The 19,609-nt window shown below is 46.2% G+C and overlaps 1 protein-coding gene across 4 annotated transcripts in view; it reads left to right on the top strand.

Annotated features, from left to right (window-relative positions):
• Nucleotides 1–19,609, top strand: part of CSNK1G1 (casein kinase 1 gamma 1) — a 112,736-nt gene that overhangs the window by 75,420 nt on the left and 17,707 nt on the right. For all 4 annotated transcript variants that reach the window (XM_076348619.1, XM_076348616.1, XM_076348618.1 and 1 more), the window contains 3 exons: nt 7,137–7,288; nt 15,199–15,433; nt 17,592–17,677. In XM_076348619.1, the coding sequence (XP_076204734.1) occupies nt 7,137–7,288; nt 15,199–15,433; nt 17,592–17,677 (473 nt within the window). The remainder of the gene's footprint in view (nt 1–7,136; nt 7,289–15,198; nt 15,434–17,591; nt 17,678–19,609) is intronic.

The raw sequence follows: 19,609 nt of genomic DNA, 5'->3' as shown, positions 1-19,609 counted from the left end.
TGCTTCTTCCACGTCCAAGCGCAGGGGAAGCGCCTTGCTCTGCCTCTCCTCCCTCTCGGCAGCAGCTCTGCACCCTTCTCGCCCGCTGACGGGCTTAAGCGGAAAGTCCTGCCACAGCTACTCCTGCTGGGCAGTGACGCTGGAGCATTTAGCATTTGCTAGAAGGGAGATGATTCATTGCCCAAGCGAAGCAGGAAAAAGATGTTGTGAAAAGCTGGCAGCGGAGAGCCAAGTGTCTGGCAGAAGTTGGAGCAAACAGAGCAGGAGGATGTTCGGGGGGAGCGTGAATAAGAGGAGCTCGTAATGACGCTGTAAAAGGGCTGCTGAGATGCCATCTGGAATAGGGTGAGCAGTTACAGAGGAGATATCTAGAATAAATGGGGCTGGGAGCAGAGAAAGCCAGCACAACAGCCAGTCGAGGTTTGAGGAGGTGGCTACTGCGGCAGCCCTCTCCGCTGCTTTCCTTGCTGGGCTTTGAGCAAGGGAGAGGAGCAGCTGGGACTGGTTCTTACTAAGCGATGCTTTGCTGAGTGCCCCTTCTCCCAGAGGAGCCAAAGCCAACGGCGACCCAGCTGCTTCCCAGGCAGCATCGTGGGGAAGCAGGCAGGAGACGGTGGGATGCTGCCAGATGCTCTGGACAGGTCCAGTTGCTCTTCACCCTGTTCAGATGAGTGGGAGAGAACTAAAGGTAAATCATGGGCTCTGAAACCAGGATATCAAAGCTCAGGAGAGCAAGGAAATTATCCGGGAGCTTCACAGTCACAAGGTGGGCTGAAAACACTCGTGATTCCCAAGCAGGTTGGTCATCTCTGTGATCTGCATCAGGGCGGTGGGAAGGGAGCTGCCACAGTCCCTACCCCGTCCTCTGACTGCAGTCACCGCTGAGTCACAGCTGTGCTCTAGCCCCACTTCTGTACGTTGATGTTTTTGTGTGTGTGTTGGATCAGCTTACTGTTTTTAGGTTGTTTCCCTAATCTGATGCCAGTTCAAGGTTTGTAAAGTCTTGGAGCGATTGGCAAGATTGTGGCAGACCCTGTGCCATCACCCCCTTTTCTACCTGCAACACAGCTGCAAGTGAGTTGGTGCCAGAGCCAGAAATTGCATTTTCTGCTCGTTTTCCTTTGCATCTCAACTGCTGGGTGTTCCCTTATAACAAACACATAAAAATATTCTCAGTCACCCAAAATCTCTGTCCTTCCCCGAACTCCTCCAGTTACGATTGAAGGTGAAGGGCTGTACTGAAAAGCTTTTGCGGTCCTGCTTTGAAATAAGACATCTCTGAAACGTATACAGTCAAATATTTGAGAGACCTTTAGGCTAACTTTATTCCAAGTAACAAGCCTATCTTAACTTTTCGCCCCTCTTTCTATTTTTGAGGCAGATTATTCAGAAACCTGAAGGTCAGAACGAGAGTTTGTAATTCCAGCTCATAGACGTAACCCGTTAACCAACGTATTCGGGTAGATTTAAACCCACCGTGTTTAAATGTTTTAAGAGGTGCGTTAAGGGCGTGTTTTAAGAGGTTAAAAGATGAGATCTTGGCCCAGTCGACGCTGATAGCAAAGCTTCTGTTTCAGCCAGGATTTTATTCTGATTTGAAAATTAAGAGAAGGGTAGATCCTCATTAGTGTAATCAGCTTAAATGGGTTGACTACTCTAAAGCAATTTGTTTAATTTGTTTGGAACATGTTTAATTTTAGCTATAGATGTTCAGCTCTTGCACAGTTGCTATTTATGCTGTTTATCGTGTAATTTTGTGTTCTGTGATTTGTAAAAATAAACTTTCTGCTCTGAATGAGAATTTTGTGACAATCTACGTCCCATTCATCGGTGCTGCTTTAAAATCGCGCAGAACTTTTTGTGCACTAATGCTGCTGTCGTGTCTCTGCATCCATTTCTATGAAGAATAGCTCTTGCTGCTCATGTAGAGTGTGTTTTTGCATCGAGCATCAGCCGTTTGTTTGACATTGGATTGCTCCCCCCTCCCTCAGCCTTTGGGTATCTAATTTGAGGTTCCTCAGGAGTGTCTCCCCTCTGCAACAGAGCTCAGCTTTGAAGCCTGCATGAAGAGAGGTTATGAAATTCTTCTGTAATTCTTCTTGAAATGGAAGACGTCAGCTTCTCTTTATTTGGCCACACCGCATCTAAGGGCAGTGGAAACCAATTTCCCATGGGAGAAAAAAAAAAAAAAATTGGTGATTCAGAAGCTACCAGTATTGTTCACTTTTCACAAGTTGCAGTTGTCTCCTGACGATTTGATGTATGGGGACTTGGCTTTTGTGCCTCCACTGATGTAGGTTCCACGTGTAGCTTCCTGCACTTGCTACCTCGTCACTTCTCAGGTGTATTTTGGGCTGCTCGCCGTTGCACGAGGTTTATTCATAGCCTCTCATGATGCTCGTATGCAGAGCATCAGTACGTATTCTCCGCCACAGCAGATGGTTTCTGCTTTCCGTGCCTTCCACGTGGGGCAGATGCTGCAAAATCAGATTTCCCTTGGGCATAACCTTTGATTGGCATCTCTCTGCCAGTCGCCATTTCATAACCAGTCCTGGAAATGGCTTTGGACTGTCTGTATGATTTGTACATCTGATGCCTGGACTAACGTGGCTTGTTGGAGTATGCTGGGTGTCTGACGAGTTATTAGGGCCGTTAGTCATGCTGTAAAGCATGTGGCAGCAAGACAGCACTATTTGAATCAGCCAGGATGCTTGATCTTGCAATGGAAATTTGCTGAAAAGTGTAGTTCCCTGGTGTTAATCCAGATCAAATGAAGCTCCCTCCAAGAGCAGCGATCCTGCTCTTTGTTACTGTTCCCATTCTTGCGTTCAAGCTCAAGCAAACACCAAGTTTTTTTGGGGTTGATCCGACTTACTGCTCAGCCAGGTGGGCACAGGGAGGTGGTGAGACGGGTGAGGGTGGAGTGAGGATGGGACAGTCCCTTTTGGTGGCAGCCCGCAGGAGCAGTGAGAGTTTTAGCATCTCAGGAAACCTGAGGCCAGAGTCGTGTGGCTGCTCGGGAGTGTGGTGGAAGCAAAGCTGAGTTTTCGGCTTTGATGTCTGCATTTGCTCTCGTTCCAGCCACGATGCTTTAATCTCCGAAATGCTATGCTAGGTTTTCGCTGTGCTCAGCTTGAATTTTTTCCAAGACATCACACTGCTGAAATAGCAGAATTTGCCTGTGGATTCCAGTGCAGTGATCAGTCTGTGTTTATTGGGGTGATAAACTTTCCACGAGAGCAAGGGTGGAGCGGGACCTTTTTGATGTAGTCAAGCCAAATCACTCAGCAGCAAGACCGAAGCTGTTAAGCAAATTCAGCTGATTTCTGCTTGCAGCAGCCTCCACTATAATAGGCTGCTTTTTCTCCAAAGGAGAACCTGCACGTGTCGTGCCTGGATTTTCTTCCCTTAATGTGTTGTTCTTGTTTAATGCCATGGAGCAATTCCTTGTTTAGATGTGATTTCGTACATTAATTGCATTAACGGTTTGTATTTCAAACATGAGTTGGACCTTTGAATCCTCAAGATGAGTCCTCTGCTCTGCCTGTGGCTTTTCATCCTGCACTCTTTGAATCCAGAACTGCTCATCTAGGACAGACTGCTTCACAGCACCGTGGCTTTGTTTGACCTTTTCAGTCCTCTGCCGACACAATTGCTTGCCATTAAAAACCTCAAGTTCAACAGCCCAGACAAAAGGTACTTTCTCCTCAATCAATCTCTTACGTTGGCAACGTCCTTCTGAAGTATTTACAGATCTGCTGGTGATATTTGTGGAGTTCCTGTGGTTCACCATGGCAATGGACTCGGTGGCACCAGGACACGTTGCTTGTTGCTGAAATAGAGCCAAGCTACATCATGAATTATGCAGATGGGCTGTGATTAAATAAAATTTTATGCAGATTTTCTTAGGCTGCCCCTTTTTACTGTTCATAAGAAGAGTGGGTCCAGAGATGCCTGTATCTCAAGTTTGCAGAGAACCACCCTGAAATCATCTAGCCTCGTCTGCCTGCTTGGATCCTGCAAGCAACAGGCACCCTTTAATATTTACATCAAGCTTACAACTTCTCTTTCGAGCTTTGCCCCTTCCTAAAAAGATGCTAAATGTTGACTTGTGTTTGAGTGAGCTGAGGGTGCCTTACCTTGTGTCCCTTGTAACTTTATTTCAGTAACTAGTGTGGAGCTGAGGAGCCCTGGCTTGGATTGGGAGGTCCCGCAGGGCTTGTCAGCGATGCTCCTTTGGGTCCAGGATACGTGAGCGATGCAGCCTGGGTCTGAAAATTAGATATATGTTACAGCATTTTTATTCTAGCAAAGCCAGTAGGTAAGTTCTTGACTGCAGAGCTGGCAGCGTTGCTGCTGAAAACCCTCAGAGAAAAATCGAACCCTAAAAATACGCCTGAAACTAATAATGTCTTCTGTAGACTGGCACTTAGGATGCTTTTTTTAATGTTCTTCGCTACGGCTTCACCTTGTAGGAGCTCCCAGCAAGAGCAGAGCCTTCCTGAGGTTTAAAGCTGAGAAGGGTACTCCAAGCTCTTGGCTCGTAAGGCTTTGAGTGGGTAAAGCTAACTGAAGGAGTTGGGACCCCAGAGAGCACTAAATAGTTGCGTTGCTTCCTTCCCTACATGAAATCCCCATCTTTTGTGTCTTGCTGCAATTTATCTTCCTGGTTCTTACGCCCAGTAGGAATTTAATTTTAATTGCAGTGCTCTCTCTTTACCAAGTAAGGCTGTAAATGTACTCCTTTCCCCTTGCTCTGGGAACGGGATTCTTCGCCTTCCTTAAAAGCCTTTCTGCAGTTTTATTCTCCCGTATACCTTAATTAGCACACTCCTAATCCGAGTGGTTTCCTTCCTGATTTGCACTTTTCAAGACTGTTATCCTGATGTAGAAATTGTGGTAGAAGTACTCACTGTATATATATCTTGAATTTATAATGGTCTCAGTTTTAAACTTTTCATAGAATATTCTGTTATTCTCTTCTATTATTCTCTATTATTCTTCTATTATTCTCTAAAAAGTAGAGATGATGATCTTGGTATTAGAGGTTATTATGTAGGTAAGTCCTCATCAGATTTTACTAAAAACTCAGCGGCTCACCATGAGTTACTTCAAGAGCTATTGCAATTATTCAAGCCTTCAGCACTAAGCTGATGGCATTAAATTATCATTTATGTTGATTTGGGGATATTTGAAAATGTTTTGGATTTGCCTGGATCACATCCGATCATTGTTTGGCTTCCTGAATTGCTTCTGCATCAAACCATCCTGTTTTCTTAGAGGACTTTATTGCTGTTAATACGTGAAGCTCTGTTAGGAGCAGTAGCCTCCCAAGACCAGGTTGGGTAAATGTTTTACAAAGGATGTAAAACTCCGGTTAGACTGGGAATTTCTGCAATACTCTGTAATACCTCATTAATGCATCCTGATGACTGATACCTAATATGATTCTCCAAGCGTGTGAGTTAACGAGATTAAAACCATCCTACGGTAATCTTTGTCAAGCTGCATTTTGTTCTTTTTGAGTAATACATGGGAGCATAAGTTCTGTAATATTTAAGCTTTAGTAATCTCAGCGCCGCATTTATTGTGTTGTTGGCAAGTTGATGAGTGCCGCTGGGCAGATTAACGAGGCTTTCCTAAATCTGTAGTAGGACGTAAATTTATTATGTTGCTGACACGCTCCAGCCTTAGCGTTTCCCTGTTTTACTGCCTTGACCTGTGCTGGGCTGGGCTGCCTGAGCACGCCACGGAGCAGGTACAAAACCGTGCAGTTACACACGCAATTTAATTCTGGTGTCTTGACAATTAGTGAGGTTTTTTTGCTACCTTTAATATTAAATCTCTTATGTAAATATAGGTGTGCATACATATTTACTTAAAACATGCCGTAAAACTTATAATCGCCGTCCCTTGAGGTCCCATGCTATACAATTTACGGACCTCTGTGTGACTGTGTGAAAACAGACTGCATATATAGTAGTGCTCCCTGTACTGAGCCTTTACACTGCATAGCAGGACATCATACCTTCATCTATTCCAGCAAAGATGTTGTTTTGACATAGGAGAAACCCCCGTATTTCAAAACAAAAACCCTTCCATTATGTTTTGGAACTGCTTATGAGATGTAGACTGGAAATCTGTTTTTTTAAAAAAGTGCTACACAGCTTGATGCTGATGCCGGGACGCCGAGCGCCTGTGCTAGATGCTGATTAGAAAAATTTGCAGTTAGCCCTGCACTGAATTCCTCCCTGTATGGGCTGGTCTGATTTTTCTTTTTGACTAAAACGTAATTCAAGGAGCGCTGTGTGGCACAGCGAGTGTTCAGGCACCAAGGCTGTTTTTTTTCCCCTTCTCTGGTGCATTTCAGAAAGCTAATCCACGCAAAAAGCCACTGTCAGCTGAGTATAAATATTGCGTACTCTTGCTGAGAAATCTGTTGCTGAGCTGTTAGGTGGGAAGGGTAGGCTCTGGCTCCTACCAGTTGGGTGTTGAGACTTTTGTGTGCGACTTAACAGCAAAATGGTTTGCACATATGCTTAATGACTATGATTGCTTATTTTTACATGGTGATGGGTCAGAATTTAAATCTTTGCTCTTTTTTAAAGGAAAACTTTTTTTTTCCCTTTCTCACGAGTATAATAAGAGTAAACTTTGTGTAAGGTTGTGCTGAAAAACGATGGCTATGTATTATCTTGGTTGAAAAAGCAGACCTTTTTTTGGACGTGCCTCATTTTCTGCAAGGGCTCTCATCCTCCCAACTGCTCAGACGAGTGCCAGCCCACGTTTGGGGTTGTAATCTGCCTGGTGTTTAGTGCAGCGTAGGGAACTCCGTGTCTTGTTCCATAGGTCCAAGCGTTGAAGCTGCCAAAGCTAGACGCTTTCATGTGGTCGTGTTATTGTTTTGCAATCCATTTGTCTATTCAAGGGGGTAGCTGAGCAAAGCCTGTGCTGATTTGGCCTTCGGTTCATTCACAGTGCACGCTGAAACTTATTTGCTTGCTGGGCAAGATCAAACAGAAAGGACACTCGAGAGGTAAAAATAAAGGTTCTGCCCAGTGAAAGATTTACATGCAGGAGGAAGGGTATTAATGTTGTCCCGTTGACTGATTTCAATTCTTTTCATATTCTTCCAGCTGAAGGGCTTCCCCAGGTGTATTACTTCGGACCATGTGGAAAGTACAACGCCATGGTACTAGAGCTGCTTGGTCCTAGCTTGGAAGATTTATTTGACCTCTGTGATAGGACGTTCACTTTGAAGACGGTATTAATGATAGCCATCCAGCTGGTGAGTAACAGCAGGCAGGGCTCTGCCCGGCAGCCTCCACGATGCCGACTCGTGTTTATGTCAGTCCTGGGTTAGCTGAAGGATGGGGTTGGTACAGTGCGAGGTTCAGGGGTGTCTGTTGGTTGGAGGGAGAATATCCTTCCATCGTAGAATCACAGAACAGTTTGGGTTGGAAGGGACCTTCAAAGATCTAGTCCAGCCCCCCTGCCGTGGGCTGGGACATCTTCCACTACATCAGGTTGCTCAAAGCCCCGTCCAAGCTGACCCTGAACACTTCAGTCATGGGGCATCCACAACTTCTCTGGGCAACCTCTTCCAGTGTCTCACCGTCCTTTTCGTGAAGAATTTCTTCCTTATGTCCAAGCTAAACCTACCCTCTTTCAGTGTAAAAACACTGCCCCTTGTCCTGTCCCTACAGGCCTTGGTAAAAAGTCTCTCTCCATCTTTCTTCTCAGGTTTGAGAAAAATTCTTGCTTATGAAGGGAAGGTCAAATTATGCTTATGAGCAAACTTGCTCCTTGCGTAGCAGAACCAGTGAAGCTGGATTCCTATGGACTTGCGTCCTGTGTCCCCTACACGCCCCTGCCCCAGTATCTACCCCAGCTCCCTCCCTCTGTTTGGACATCCCCCAGAACATCTCATTTCTTACCCGCTCCCCGGGACACAGGGAACACAGCACCCTCCCACACTCCTACCAGTTTTACTGGTTTGGTGCTACCAGGGTGCTCATAGACTGAAACCTCTCAGAGGGATGGGAGCTGAGTTCTCCTTAGCCAAAATACCAGCATTTGAGGTCTCTGCCTCGGTCAAATTTGGTCAAAATTGGCTAATGGGTTTGAATGACTAACAGTTGGAAAATAGTAGATCTATGGGCAGCATCAGAGAGCCCCTAATTTGCCTGAAAAGGAAAGGAAACCAAACTGAAAGTGGTAGCTTGGATTTGTGTTTGTGTTAAAAGTGGACAACGTGAAAACTGAACATACTAAATGTGGTGAGTGAACTTCCACAATTCAGTAGGGCCAATCAGTTATCATTTTAATTTGGCTTTCTGGTTTTCAACCTGTGGTCTGCAGATACCCAAGTGGCACAGCAGAGGTGGGACTGAATATTCACGTTAACAGACCTGTGGATAGAAGTGTTGAAGGAAAGAGAAGATGGTAAGGGAGGGAGGAGCACAATCCTTTCTAAATAAACTGAAGTTTGCCACAGCAGAATCTCAAATGGAAAATTGAGGTCACAGATGCAGAAGTTTGAACAGTGCCTGCCTGGTATTGGGTTCATGAAGTTGTCGTCCTATGGCTGAGCCGTCTAGTTCTGTTGGCTTTGAGTGTTCCCTCATCAGTGGAAAGCCAAGTTATGGTATTGTTTTTGATTAAATCAATCGGCAACAGATGGCAAAGCCTTGGATATAGCTTGTATGACCTTTTGGTTGTAAAGATGTAAAATGTAAAGATGTAAATTTATTCCCATGTGACTGCTGGGGAAATCAAGATTGTCACAGCAGCGTCCGTCTGCCTTTTGCCAAGCCCTAGGGTTGCAGATTAGCTCTGTACTTGGACGGTCTTCACTGGCATCATCTGCTGATACTGTGACCTCAACCAGCCTGCCGACTCATCTAGACACTGGTACCAGTTTGAAAAACAGATGCTTAGGGTGATGCAGGGGGACACCAAAAGCAGTCGCAAATGGAGGAGTTGATGTTCTCCAAAAGGAGCAGGCAGTGCTGCTCCTTTTTCCATGGGGAGATGTTTTAGGACCTTTCCAATCTTCTCAGGAAGATTACATGAGTTACCAGCCTGGAGCGTATGCATTTAAGGAGACAGATTTAGCATCTTCAGATGTGCCCCGTCTCCTTCCCTGGGAGGTTTCCTGGCAGAAGGGCTCACCTGGCCCTCGGAGATGTGTTTTCTGAAGGGGCTGGCACTTACTGCTCAACTGGAATGAAAACCCTTCGCTCCAGCCACAAGGCTTTGGGGGAAATTGTCTTGGATTTATCTTAGTTCCTACACTAAATCATTGCAGTCACTGTGTCACGCTCCAGTGTGAGAGAGACACATCAAAGAAGGAAAGTTGGACTGTCAAATTTCATAAAATCATAGAATAGAATAGTTTGGGTTGAAAGGGACCTCTAGAGGTCATCTAGTCCAACCCCCCTGCCGTGGGCAGGGACATCTTCAACTAGAGCAGGTTGCTCAGAGCCCCGTCCAACCTGACCTGGAATGTTTCCGGGGATGGGGCATCCACCACTTCTCTGGGCAACCTGTGCCAGTGCTTCACCACCCTCAGCGTAAAACATTTCTTCCTTAGATCTAGTCTAAAGCTACCCCCCTTTAGTTTAAAGCCATTCCCCCTTGTCCTGTCGCAACAGGCCCTGCTAAAAAGTTTGCCCCCATCTTTTTTATAAGCCCCCTGTTAGGTACTGATAGGCTGCAAGAAGGTCTCCCCGAAGCCTTCTCTTCTCCAGGCTGAACAACCCCAACTCTCTCAGCCTCTCTTCATAGGAGAGGTGTTCCATCCCCCTGATCATTTTCGTGGCCCTCCTCTGGACCCGCTCCCACAGGTCTGCGTCTTTCTTACACTGAGGGCTCCAGAGCTGGACGCAGTGCTCCAGGTGGGGTCTCACCAGAGCAGAGTAGAGGGGCAGAATCACCTCCCCCGACCTGCTGGCCACGCTGCTTTTGATGCAGCCCAGGATACGATTGGCCTTCTGGGCTGCGGAATTTAGTGGGTTCGCCTCCATAAATTATGTTTTGCTCTTGCTTTTGACCAGCCAAGCCTGCTTAAGCTGCTGTACTTCTAACCGCAGGTGTGAGGAGACATAAGACTTCACTGCACTCCAGTGCGTTGCGTGAGCAGTGTTTCTCTCCTCTGATGCTTGACACACCTGTTAACAATGCCTAATATCCAGGGAGACTTCCAAAAATGTGAATGGCCCGGTACCACCCAGACAGCAGAGGGGAGCACCCTGCCCTGATGTAAGGAGTGGGGGACAACTCAGCATGTTGCAGAAAACTGCTACTCTGGTTCGGTTCTCACCAAAACGTCATCAAATTATATTTTTTTTTTAAGCCCAGGAAGACCACCCAAAGGTAAAGCAGCACTACTTGTCTGGGAGGCCCCTCTGCAGCACGGAGCTCACGGAGCTCCCAAGAGAGGATCCCGATGCTGGGAGTCACCTTTGCGTTGCCTCTCCTGCCTTGGGCTTGATCCTCTCCGGAGGGGGAGGGAGGAAACATCTGCCATGGATGCCTTTGCAATTGTTGGAGCAGCAACGCTGGCAGCTGGGGTGCCCTGAGCTAGTGGGATGTTAAGTGTCCACCCCTTTGTCCCCTATATCTTTCTCCCCTCACTTGCCTGTAATGATCCCCATGTCTTTAGGAGCATCCAGTCCCTTCTCTGCTGTTTGCCTGGTCCCCTGCCGTTGCCTGCCACAGGCTCAGCCTGACAGCAGCCAGCTGCTGCTTTCAATGTCCCATTTAGCTGCTTTCTCCCCCCTCTCCCTCCTTAAGCCTGACTGCTGCTGCAGCACATCTCTGACACATGTACATGCGTGCTGCATGCTAAAACTAGGCAGGAACTTGGAATGCGGTGTGGTGGCACTTGATCTCCTTTTTTTGTGTCTGGTGGTCAATTTTTAACGGGAGGCATCCCTGAAAGATGTTTTTTAATACACGTACGTGCTTGGCTGGTCTTACTTAGCTTGACAGGTAGCAGCATCTCAGGACTGGGGTGGATCCTTTAACTCCACAGATGTTAGAAGAAAGAAAAGCCCTCTAGGAGAAACAAATATATCATCATTTTAAGGAGTGTCGCTTGTCATTATGGGAGAATCTAAATGTGGTTTTACATCAAGAAGACTCTTCTGGCTGAGCGAGATAGAGACTGAACGATAATGAGTCTTCAAGGCAGAAGGAGAACCCATTTTGGAGTCTTTTCAGATGAGGTTTGTCACTAGGCTTGCATGTTCTTCTGGTAAGCGTGCGTTGTGTTCAGAGCTGTGGCAGCAGCTTATCAAACACAGCCTGAGTTGAATCAGAAGCGCTTTTACTCTAGTGCACTGTTTCATACCTCTCAGTGAAAACCTGCGTTGAAGGAGTCCTCTGCTTTTCCTTCCCCGGCAGAAGCTTTCCAGCTCTGTTACTCCTGTAACTTGTGCATCTCTGATGCTTCATGTTGCTCTGTTAGGAGCATCAAACTGGAACCGCTTCCTCCATCCTCTGTGTGCAGCTGAACAGATCGAGTGGTTGACGTTCCTGAACAAAGCAAAGCTTGGCAATTAAAAACATGTTCACTAACATGAGTCCCTAAAGCCATAAATATCAGAAGTCATGTTAGGGCTTTGCAGAGCTGACTCGGTGTTTGGGCTGGGGGAGAATGTTTTGTATTCTGGCTTCAATTTTTCACTCTTGGTCAGGTCCAACATGTGCGATGCTCATTGACAACTCAGTTTTGTCAGGAGTAAAGGTTGTTTTCACCCTTGCTTTAAGTTTTTGCTGTCAGAGACAAGGTCTGTTGCGCCAGGCCCTGTGCAAATACTTCTGGCTGCGATCTGGACCAAGCCATGGTGAAGTTTTTTACTCGTGACCATCAAAATCATCTTGCATAAGAGACACCAAAAGGTGTCTCTTTAAACAGGAGGAATTTTTAATCTCTGTTGATCTGATCTATATTCAAGCAGATGATGTGTGGAAGAAGGGCTCAGATTTATCAGGAGAGCCTAGAGATGGGATTGCCAGCGAGATCTTCAAGAGAGACCTTTTTGGGGAAAGAGGGTTTGTTACGCTTGCTTCCTTGACAGGAGAAAGGAAAATAAAAGCATGGGTTTCTTTGGCACCTGATTAAATATCACAAATATCCTCTCATTTCTCAGCCGCAGCGCAGGGGCCCTGCTGTGTGCCAGGGGATGCTCTCCTTCCCAGGGGATGCTCTCCTTCCCAGGGGATGCTCTCCTTCCCAGGGGTTTCTCCGACATCTGATATGGAGATTTGTGGCTCTGAAGATGGACTCGGCCAGCCGTGGCCATGGAAATCCTGCTTTACTTTGCGAGCAGAGTCTCCCATCCACCCCTAGTGTTCCTGTGCCCTATGATAAAATACCATAGTCTGTTCTTATTACTGTTAAAATAACAGAGCAGATGTTAACACTGCTTCGCAGTCACTGTTTTTCCAGTGTAAAAGCAATTCCAACAGTTAGTCCCAGCTCCTTGCAGTGGTTTCTCTGTCTGTAGAAGAATTAATGCACAGACATTAGAGCCTGTAGTTCAAACACAAAAGGAGTGAGCACCGTGTCTCTGCATCCAGCGCATGTCTGGAGTGGGAACTCACTCCTCCTCTTCTTCAGCTCTGCAATGGGTCTGAGTCAGGTCGAGGTCGCGCTGCACCAGCGCTGCTCATTTCTTCTCGGGCAGCAAGCCTGGAAGGGCAATGCAGCGCAGATAGTCACCGGCTCCCCATCACTAGCAGCCACAAGCAGGGTGAGTGTCTTGTCAGGGTGAATAAAGCATGGAGGCTACTCCAGGAAACATCTGACTGACTTGGAGAGCGTCTTTCAGCCGTCGTTGGCTGCGCGCAGCTCTCTGGCAGCACATCATGAAGCAACCAGGCAGGTGGAAGTAAAGAAAAAGGAATATGAAAGACCCAACAGCATCTGTGTGTGACTGGTGGAAGCAAAACAAGCAGGTAAATAAGTACCTTCACGTGCTGCTGGAGTGTATCAGTGCATCTGACATCTCAACTGTCCAGGCTGTTGTCCTGGCCAATGCGACTTGCTGTGAGGTTTTAAGGAACAAAAAAAACTATGCTTTTTTGGGGTTGTGTAATTGCTGTTGGCCATTTCATCGACTGAGCTTCTCTGGTAGCAGAGACAAATCAGATGAGCCAGTCAGGCTCTGTTGGAAAGCTTGTTATGTATGGAGAGGCGAGGAAATGCTTTGTTCCAGTTTTAAGGGTTGCATCTTAATTTGAATTGCTTCCCGACATACCTTTTTGTCCTCCAACCTGCTGCTGTGTCCTGTAGGTGATTCAAAGCGTGAAGAATGGCTGAAGTGCAGAGCAGCTGCTCTGTTCTGCATCATCTTATAATTGATTAGAAATAATGGCTGTTAGCCGTGAAACCCATTTTCTCAGCGCATTGAAATAAATCACTACTTAGAGGGGAGAGGAACAGCAACACGTGCTGTTACCTTCTTTGAACAGCCTTTGAGCAAGTCCTATTTTTTAAGACTGATTCACCTGCAGTCAATTTTTTCCTGTCTCCTGCCCTCCCTGTGCAGCGTTTTTTATTTTATAAGGAGCACTGCCCCCTCCTGCCTGTTACTTCCTTCCGAGTGGTGGAAATGCAGCAGGTTTTCCTTAAAAATAAGGTATCTAATAAACCGCTGGGAGCAGGATGGAGTGATCACATGCGCGTGGAGCTTTCAGCCAGGTGTGGATCCAAGATCTGTAAAGAAAAAGAGAGATCTGGGTTTGCCAGCTGAGGATGTGTCTGGATTCAGAGCAAGAAACCAAAAAGCAGTCGGGGTCTATCAGCCCAGTGGCCCTTGTGGTTGAGGCAGGTGGGTTGGTTGGAAGGACCGACATGGGGTTACTGCTGCCTGGGCAGCTGCTTAGCTGGGGGATCAGCTGGCTTAGTGATCCAGAGCGGCGTACGCTCCAGCCTGCCCCGTGCAGGAGGTGCGGAGCTGTCCTGCCAGTATCGACCAGTGCAGAACTGCTCGGGAGCCAGTGACTCCCCACAGGGAGCTCCCTGAGGGGTGACCGGCTGGTGGCTCTCACCTTAAACGTTCACCAAATATGATAGCATCATGCTGTGAGGTCCACTGCAACAGTGCGGCAGTGACCTCTGTGGACTGACACTCGTTAGTGCAAAATTTGGAATGTGCGAGAGCTTTGCAACAGTTTTGTAGTGTCGCAGGCCTGCATGCAGAGGGGTAGATGGCCTTTCCAAAGAAGCATCTTGCTTAACAAAGCCACCATGTGTGCAGGGCAGCCATGGACCAGGACAGCCATAAGTGGGAATTCACATGTTTTCATTTAAAACCTAAAAAAGAAATTAAAAGGTAATAAATTAAATGAAATTGTGAATTATTTCCAATTGGAATCATCTATTAAGTTAGGAACACAAAGGAGAACTGCTTGCTGACCTATTCGAACTTCATCTGCAATATATTTAGTTTCAAAAGGTATATTAATGATGAGCATCTGAATAAGGTGTGTTGTTAGAGGGGAAATGGCCCTCCATCACCTTGGAAGTGGGGTTCCTGCCCTTTTACCTTCCCTTCTCAGTCATACTGCCAGAACAAAGTTAGTCAAAAGCTGAAAAATATTCCAGCTATTTCTAGTTGACAACTGATGAGATTAATTATTATTTTTAGTCAGCGTTGAGGATCGTAAGGCCTGCCCAAAAATCCCCCTCCATGAAGAATCTGGCATGTCTAAGACAACATATGGGTCGAGGGAGGAAGGTGGTAAGACACAGAGCAACAAGGGAAGGCTGTGGGCAAGGGAAGAGCTCCTGGTAACCAGTTTAGTATGTTTAAAATCAATACAAAAAGGCTGCTGCAATTCCCCGTGGCATCCTTCCAAGAGCTGTGTCCCGTTGGTAGCATTTCAGAAACAGACGTTGCGGTTTCTGTTGGGATAAAGTCAGGGAGCACAGTACGGTAGCCAGAGAAAGGAGGGGATGACAAATTCCTCTTCCAACTCTGCATTGGAGGACGCGACCCAGCTCCGATCGTAATTTCTGCCTCAGTTCACTCCATCTGTTGTTGCGTTTCTCATAGAGTAACTGAAATCTGAGATAGCACCGAGCAGAGCCTCGGTGATGGGCTAAAAAAACCTTGCTGCCTTGTTAGCCGGGAGAGCGCGGTAGCTGGTCTGCTCAGAAATAATTTTTGGCTCGTTGTTTTGCAGATATCTCGAATGGAGTACGTGCATTCGAAGAACCTCATCTACCGAGATGTCAAGCCAGAAAACTTCCTTATTGGCCGGCAAGGCAATAAGAAAGAGCATGTCATTCACATCATAGACTTTGGATTGGCGAAGGAGTACATTGACCCGGAAACCAAAAAACACATACCTTACAGGGAACACAAGAGCTTAACTGGAACGGCGAGATACATGTCCATCAACACTCATCTTGGCAAAGGTCTGTGTGGTTGGTGGGAGCTTGCCATGCCGAGTCCTGTAGACCTCCGACGGTAGCTTGGCTTACAGCTCTCTCGTGCCCTTCGAGCTATTTGTAAACCACTCGATGCCGTGATGCTATTTACAGTTGTGAGGCTATTTTTTTTTTCCCCTTTTGAGGAATCAAGACAGCTGAAATGTTGAAAGCCTCGTAATTACAGTTTTTATTAGGAACTAAATAACTGGTAGCAACCCTGCACTGATAAAAAGCAAGTAGGTGGGTAGTAATTGCCACACTAAATGATGACCAAATAGATTTTTATAGTACAGCTCTGTACCGCTACCTTCCGGTTTCAGGTGTTAGAGTTGGATGTTCCCTGACCTAATAATTGGTTGGAGAAAATTAATGATTTCACTAATTTTAAACCTGGCTTTCATCTCCTCTCCTCGCTGCTTTCTTTCATACCAGAAGATTACATTTCTGTGGCTGAAAGGCAAAAAAACTTATTAAATGTTTATATTCACTTAAACTCTTAAGAGCAGTAAGATAATGGAATATTCTTTGAGTAGCCTCCCACCTATGAGATCAAGGCGTTGCTGGCTTTCGTGTCTCCTGGAGAGCTCGCTGTCTTTGGAGAGTAAGGAGAGATGAGCCCAACTTCTAATTTTGGAAAACCTGGTGAAGAGTCAGGAAGGGATGGAGGAATGAGAAGCCGCAGTGGGAACACACTAGGGAACTGCTGGTGCCCGGGGGATGTGCTCTGCAGGTGGATGTGGAAAGAAGATCTGCTTGCGTTTGAAGTACACCATGTGCCGCCTTTAGGACCCTTTTCCCTGCAGGTTTTGCAGCTGACGCCACAGCTCGTGCTGGGGAAGAGGTGCTTCTGGGCGGAGGAGGGGAAGGTTGGCTGCCGGCCATGCAGGGGGTTGTCTCTGCCCAGAGGGTTTCTGTGGGGCTGACGCTTTGCTGGTGAGGCCAGCCCAGGTGGAGCCAGTCCCTTCACGTTTCCCGACTGAACAAAATAAATGAGTCTGATAGCAATTTTTTTGAAAGACGAGTGCACTCAACCATCTTCCCGAGAAGTTCATCTGCATCATTGCACTAAATTACCCAGGACATCCTCTTTTTTTTCCTTTTTACAGCTGTATCAGGGTAACCTGCAGGAACTGTCATCTCGATTCCCTTCTGCTGAGTGTTCTCACCCCCAGCATCTTTTGAGGGTTAAATTTGCTGCTGCTTTTGAAGAAGAGTCATGCTGGGCAAAGCGCTGCCTTTTTCTCCTCTTGCAGATCATGCGGCATCAGGGACAGCTCACGCGCAGTTTGTCGTGGCGTGTGGGCTGCCTGACTAGATCTGCTCCGGATTGCGGCTTCAGAGCACGTTATCTGCCTGCCAGTAGAGATTTGGAGGAGAGGAGGCTGCATCAAATTGGTCTGCGAGCTCAATGAACCCAAGTCTGCATGATGCAGCCCAGCACAGTGGCAGTTCCATGCTGTTGCACTCCAGATTTGTTGTTCTGTCTTGTATCCTCCCTTGGGTTTTTTGATACATTATGGTAGATTATTTTAAAGATGCTTTTTCCTTTGGCTTGAGGCCCCCTTTTTTCTCCCCTCATATATAATCGTAACATCTGCATGGCAACAGCAGCAAGTGTTTCACAAGGAAAAGCAGTGCTAGAAGGAGCTATTTTTGATCTGTTCTGATGTGATGAGCTGCAGAAACAACTGGGAAAGGGTTGGCACTGCGCAACATGGTAGTTCAACAACAGTAGTGCAACATGGATGCAAGCATCCCCTGCCTGTTCCCTGTTGTTCAGAGGAAATAACATAATCCAGCACCACGTCGCAGTTGCACCATCGGCACTGGCAGTCCAGAGAAGAACTGGGGAATTGCTTTATTTCTCTGCGATTTATATCTCCACCTCTTATCCATTCTACCTAAGGCTGCGCAGTATGTCTTACAGCTCCTGTGTTATCTCATGCCTTCTAGCTGATCTTTTCTTTACGTATTTTATGTTTTTTTGTAACAGGTTCTAGGTATTTTTGCACAAGGTCTGAGCTTCAGACAGCAAGTGAACTTCCCTGGGATAACTTTATCTCAGAAATACATGTGGCTGCTGATCAGATCTCAGATCCATTTCCACAGCTGCAGCAATAATTTGTCGTCTCTTCTGTTCTAGAGCAAAGTCGTCGAGACGACTTGGAAGCCCTCGGCCATATGTTTATGTATTTCCTCCGAGGCAGTCTGCCCTGGCAAGGATTGAAGGTAGGTTTGAGTTACAGGTTTTGCCCTTTGAAACTTTGTCTGGTCTCTGCCCAAATGAGAATCTGATGGGGAAGCATTTGCAAAATCCAGCCAGAAATGCTGTCCAGTCCTTTGTGTCCTTGAAGTCTAACGACAAGGCGTTAGCTTTACCTACAGGGAAGATTTTAAGATAGAAATACATTACCTGCCACTTCAAGTTACCATTAGCTTAGCTGAATTGGTACAACTGTGGAGGGAAGATTCAGCAGAGGCAGATGAGCGGCTGGGACAGGGACGGCAATGAGAAGGCCGTTGAGCTGTCGGAGCAGCTTTGCTGTAACATGAAGCTGCCCCGAGCTGGAGTGCGACTGGAACAGAGTGGTTGTTTATGAAATTCCAGTTACGGCACACAGTCCCCCAGCTGCATCTGTGAAACGTGTTTATAACGGGAGCAGTTTGATGGTTTTAGACATGCAGATGGACTTCAGCTTGAAAAACTGGTTTTCTGGCAGAAGTACTGAGCTTGGCTTCCCTCCAGGGACACTGGACACTCAGTGCTTAGAAGTTTATGAAATGTCATGTACAATGTGGAGGGCTGCAAGCAATTGAGTTACAGCAACTGCAGCTAACATCCATCAGCTGAATTAACTAGTAGTAAGTTATTTGCTGGCTCTGAAGCTGTTGGTAGTTGCATCTTCACTTCTCCATCACTTTCCTGATTAAGCTACTGTGTTCAACTTTGGAATTGCAGTGAGTGAAGCGATCGAATTTGATCAGGTTAGGAGAAGGTTTATTAATGAAGACAATAACTCCTGTTACACCTGTTAGTACTGTTGGAAAAAGGAGACAAGCTTTTGGGTTCGCAAGCTGCTCAGCAGAGTACTGCTATGGTCAGTGGCGGTGGCTTGCATGATAGACCTTGTTAAGCTGCTTTGTCACCATCTATCCAGAGTTAGTCTCAGCTTAGCCTTATCAGACATGTGCCAGAAACACTGACAACTCATAAAAGCAAAGAAAGGGTTTTTCAAGCATGAAAGTGATTCTGAAAGAAATCAGAATCTCTCCAAGTTTAAGTTCACACCTCTGTAAGTGTGTGTTATTCCATTACATATTTTGTTTCTGGCTTAGTTGTACTCATCTGCATTAAATTAATCCTGTAAATTGTTCAAAAATAATTCCAGGTTTAGACAAGACTCTACAAAATTTTCTCAGTTCAGTGCTGAACTTGATAAGAATTAGTTGACTGCTTCTTGAAATCCTATATTTTTTCAGCTCCAGAACAAACACAGACTCTTCAGCTTCATCTAGAATATGGCATCTTCACTCTACTAGGTTTCCTCAGCTTACGCTTTTGGTCTCTATTGTCAGAGCTAAAGTCTTGAGAGAACAGCTTACGGTGCTAATTATGCTGCTGGCAGGTCTAACTGGCATATTTTGAAATGGAAGCAATAAAATGTGTTCTTAGGGTGACAACTGGAGCAGAGTTCTCTGCTTCAAGAGGGATTTAGGTGGGAAATCTCACTCAAAATTGTTTCATTTTCTTGATGACCAGCTGTTTAATCAGTGCTGTCTAAGTGATAGACACTTTGGGGGTGAAAGGAGAGGTAGTGTGGGAGTAGCATGGGATTTGGGAGAAGTGTGACTGATGTAAACTAGTTATCTGTGTGGTGGCATTCTGTTATACACAGTAAAAACCTGATGTGCCCAAATTGCCATTGCAATTTATCTGCTTCTGCAGTTGTTTATGAAGGTGTTGAGGTTGCCAATGGCTCTAAGCCTAGGACTTATGTGCAATCATAGTACATGCAGCTTTATTTTCTTGTCCCATGAAAGCTTCCCTATGCAGTCCTCAGGACTGGGCTGGCAGGAAATTAGCCTAAGGCACTAACAAGTGTCCTTCCTTACAAGTACTGAAGATGTTTTGAACGTGTCCCTGGATATTCTTTGCCGATA

This window comes from Aptenodytes patagonicus, chromosome 10, assembly GCF_965638725.1.
Source record: "Aptenodytes patagonicus chromosome 10, bAptPat1.pri.cur, whole genome shotgun sequence".
NCBI lineage: Eukaryota > Metazoa > Chordata > Aves > Sphenisciformes > Spheniscidae > Aptenodytes > Aptenodytes patagonicus.
The sequence above is the reverse complement of the archived record's forward strand: the minus strand, read 5'-3'. Positions and strand labels throughout refer to the sequence as shown.